Consider the following 3783-nt stretch of genomic DNA (forward strand, 5'->3'; position numbering starts at 1 on the left):
CCCGCGGCCGAGCCCCCAACCCGTCTCCCCCCAAACGCAGGCCGCCGCCGCCACCACCACAAAACCAAGCCTGGAACCCCTTCGTGCCCGTCCCGCCGACACAAGCTGCTTTCCCCTCCGACGACGACGGTGACTCCTCCTCCACCATTGCGGCGGCGATGCACAAGTCCCGGCCGCTGCACTCCGACAAACTCAAGCCCGGATCTCTGCAGTAAGCATCCACTAGCCTCTGCTTACTCTGTTCTTCTACCTGCTCGTGGCTCTGAAATCTGAATGTCTGAACTTCATTGCCTGCCATTGTGTTGTGTAGCATGAAGGACGAGATGATCCAGCTCTACCTGAACAACTCCGCCGCAGCCGCGGCATCGGCGGCGAGGGAGGTGTGCCTGCTCGGCGCGCCGCGGTGCCACGGCATTGGCACGGTGCTGGGTGCACTGGGTTTCTCCGAGGAGCAAGTGCGTGATGCGCTCTTGGAAGGTAATGCATGGCTTCTTCTGCTTGGCTTATCTATCTACTCCTGAAAAATTCTGATGTTGCCAAAAGTGCAATCTTTCACCAATGAAATGGAGCTGGTGTGCACTTGTGGGGGGACCTAGGGGTTGAATGTGCTGGTGATCACATGATCATATCTGGAGAAGTACATGGTGCATTGTCAATGATGATGAGCTTGTGGGCTTTATATTGTCCACTTACACTGTGTTGACAGTGAAAAGGTTGCATAACATTCTTTCAGTTGAGTGCATGTTTTGTTCCCTGAATATACACATGGAGCTGAATGTGCTGGTGGTCACATTTGCAGCAGCACATGGTGCATTATTAAGTAGAAAGTTGCATGGCATTGTTTCAGTTTGATGCATATGCTGCTTTCAGAAGAAAAGAGAGAAGCCTCTTTATGGGCTTGGGATCTGATTTTGTTATGAACCGGTCATCTGCTAATCTCTTGACTTGCATGCTGTGCATAGCAGGGTTGATCAACCCGTGGGTCGTCGCCACACAGCTTCATCGTGTCCAAACACTTGATATGATGATATCTTCTTGGAAGCGCATTTTTTCCCGGTGTTATCAGGCTATGGTGAATTAGCCTGCATTTTGTTTGGCTGATGCTTTTATGTTGACAAGTACTAGTAACTTAAAGTGTTTTAAGACAAGATCAAGTGGTGCTGTACATGGTGCATTATTAAGTAGAAAGCTGCATAGCACTCTTTCAGTTAAATGCATTATGCATATTCTGCTTTCAGAAGAAAAAAGAGAAACCTCTTTATGGGCACTGGGATCAGATTTTATTCTGAACCTAATCTCAAGACACAAATGCCGTTGATAGCAGGGTTGATCGACCTGTGTGTCATCGCCACACAGCTTCATCGCGTCCTATCACTGGACTGGGACAGACTCTGTTTTGTTTGTGTTTATCAAATACTTCCTCTGTCCCGGATGTCTAGATACATCCGCTTGAGCGTCAGCTAATTCCGGACGGAAGGAGTACTTGATATGATGGTGTTATCAGGCTATGATGGATTGGCCTGCACTTAGTTAGGCTGATGCTTTCACATTGACAAGTACTAGTAACTTAAAACAGTTTAAGCCAAGGTCAAGTGTTACTGTACACATAGATGTTGGGTTCAGACATTAATCTGAACTAAGCATCTGCTTATCTCAGAACGTGTTCTGGGTGCCTACATGTTGTGGAGACTGTGAAGCAGGGTCGATCAATCTGTTTATTGCCACACAAATTCATCCGTGTCTTGCCACTCGACTGGGACAGGCTATGCTTTTTTTTGGGTGTGTTTTCAAATACTCTTTTACGAGACATCAGCAACATGAAGTCGTGTATATGTCCCACTGTTTCACATGAAGCAGCATTTTCTTTATTATAGAAAAGCTTGCGAAGCCTTTTAGTACTGGACAATCTTTCGAGTGCTATCATGTTTTATTGGTGACTGTTTGAAATTCTCCATGGACATTTCCACATTTTTTCTGTTTACAGTAGCCATTCCATTGAAGGCGCTCTGAATCTTTTGCATTACGTCCATCTAATTGGTTATTACAGTTAATTAATTTCTGCTTTTCTCACTCTTCTATGCTACGTTCTTGTTATTAACTCTAGTTTTTTTTTGTCTGGTACAGGCAATGCACATGGTTTGGGAGTGGAAGCCCTGCGGATGCTCGCTCAGTTGGTTCTCACCAATGAGGAAGAGCTTAAGCTCAGATATTTCAAGGATGACCCACCTGCCAAGCTTTGCGCGGTCGATGCTTTTCTGAAGACGATACTGGATGTGCCATTTGCATTCAAGAGAGTGGATGCTATGCTCTATGTTTCCAACTTTTATCTGGAGGTCAATCAGCTGAGGATGTCCTACGCTACTCTCGAGGTAAAGTTTGAAGGGGAGATTAGATGATTTGCCCTACTTTACAAATGTGTTTCATCAGCTTGTTTGGAAAGGAACACAGACTTGCTGGCTACATATCTGCTTCAGTCCTTCAAGTGTAGAATCTTCTATTGCTTGTGTTGCATGGCTAGTTAGACCTGTGCAAATTATGTAGAATCAGCCATGATTTTATCATCCATTGTAGTTTATTTTTCTACATTTTGTTCATCCAGGCAGCTTGCGAGGAGCTGAGGAGCAGCAGGCTATTCCACAAGGTTCTTGGGGCCGTCCTCAACTTTGGCAACATGATGAGCATCAACACAGGCTCTCCAAGCTCACATGCCCTGGAGCCCAACACGCTCCTGAAGATAGTCGACGTCAAAGGCGCCGACGGCAAGGCGGCGCTCCTGCAGTTCGTCGTCCAGGAAATCATGAAACCGGAAGGACACAGCAATCTGAACCCAGCATGCAAGACGGACGCGAGCACAAGTCCGCCGTGCGACGTCGACTGCCGGAAGCACGGCCTCCAGGTGGTCTCGAAGCTCGCCGCCGAGCTGACCAGCACCAAGAAGGCGGCGTCGGTCGACATGACGGGCCTCAGCCGGAGCGTGTCGGAGCTCGGCGTCGGCCTCGGGAAGGTCCACGACGTGCTGAGGCTCAACGGCATGGCGGCCTCGGCCGAGAGCGCCCGGCGGTTCCACAACGCGATGAGCGCATTCCTGCGGCAGGCCGAGGAGGAGATCGTCAGGCTCCAGGGGCAGGAGAGCGTGTGCCTGTCGTCGGTGAGGGAGGTGGCGGAGTACTTCCACGGCGGAGACGAGGTGGGCGACGGCGAGGCTCGCTTGTTCAGGGTCTTCGCGGGCGTCAGGGAGTTCGTGGCCATGCTCGACCGGATCTGCAGGGAGGCCGGGGAGGTCCAGGGCGACCGCGTCGGCTCGACGCCGGTGAGCTGGGTGGCTGCTGGCGCGCCGCCCATGGGGACGACGCCCTGAGCCGGCGATGGTTCTGTCTGGAAACTGTTATGAGCATCTATTTTGGTGGAACATATAGTATGATGAAGTTGTCTCCAGAACTGTTATCTTATGTTTCCTAGTGTAGACCAGAACAATATTAAACCTCTCTATATAGTGCAGTAGTATGTTGTATAAAGAACACTGGTAAGTTTATCCATCAGCATGTCAGGTTAGCTACAATGGAACATAAAATTACTATGGCTATGCTGTGTGGTACCACTGTCTGTTTTTTCTCTTAGGTAAGATAGCATTGTTCAGTTACACATGGAATTACTACCTTTTCTTTTTCATCCATGTAGCGTCCTCTCTCTTGTCTTGTCCTTGCCCTTCCACCACCGTTCTTCCACTGAGCTAGGGGGGGGGGTGCTCGTCGCTTCTCCGTCGAGCACCGCACCATCCCCAAC

General features: G+C 49.4%; 1 protein-coding gene across 1 annotated transcript in view; it reads left to right on the top strand.

Annotated features, from left to right (window-relative positions):
• The window catches only part of LOC123185086 (formin-like protein 14), a gene marked incomplete in the record, with an annotated part of 17408 nt that overhangs the window by 731 nt on the left and 12894 nt on the right, over window positions 1-3783 (top strand). The window contains 4 exon segments of the mRNA XM_044597095.1: window positions 1-211; window positions 311-477; window positions 2125-2369; window positions 2600-3368. Of these exon segments, the coding sequence (XP_044453030.1) occupies window positions 1-211; window positions 311-477; window positions 2125-2369; window positions 2600-3358 (1382 nt within the window).

This window comes from Triticum aestivum, chromosome 1A (genome assembly GCF_018294505.1).
Source record: "Triticum aestivum cultivar Chinese Spring chromosome 1A, IWGSC CS RefSeq v2.1, whole genome shotgun sequence".
NCBI lineage: Eukaryota > Viridiplantae > Streptophyta > Magnoliopsida > Poales > Poaceae > Triticum > Triticum aestivum.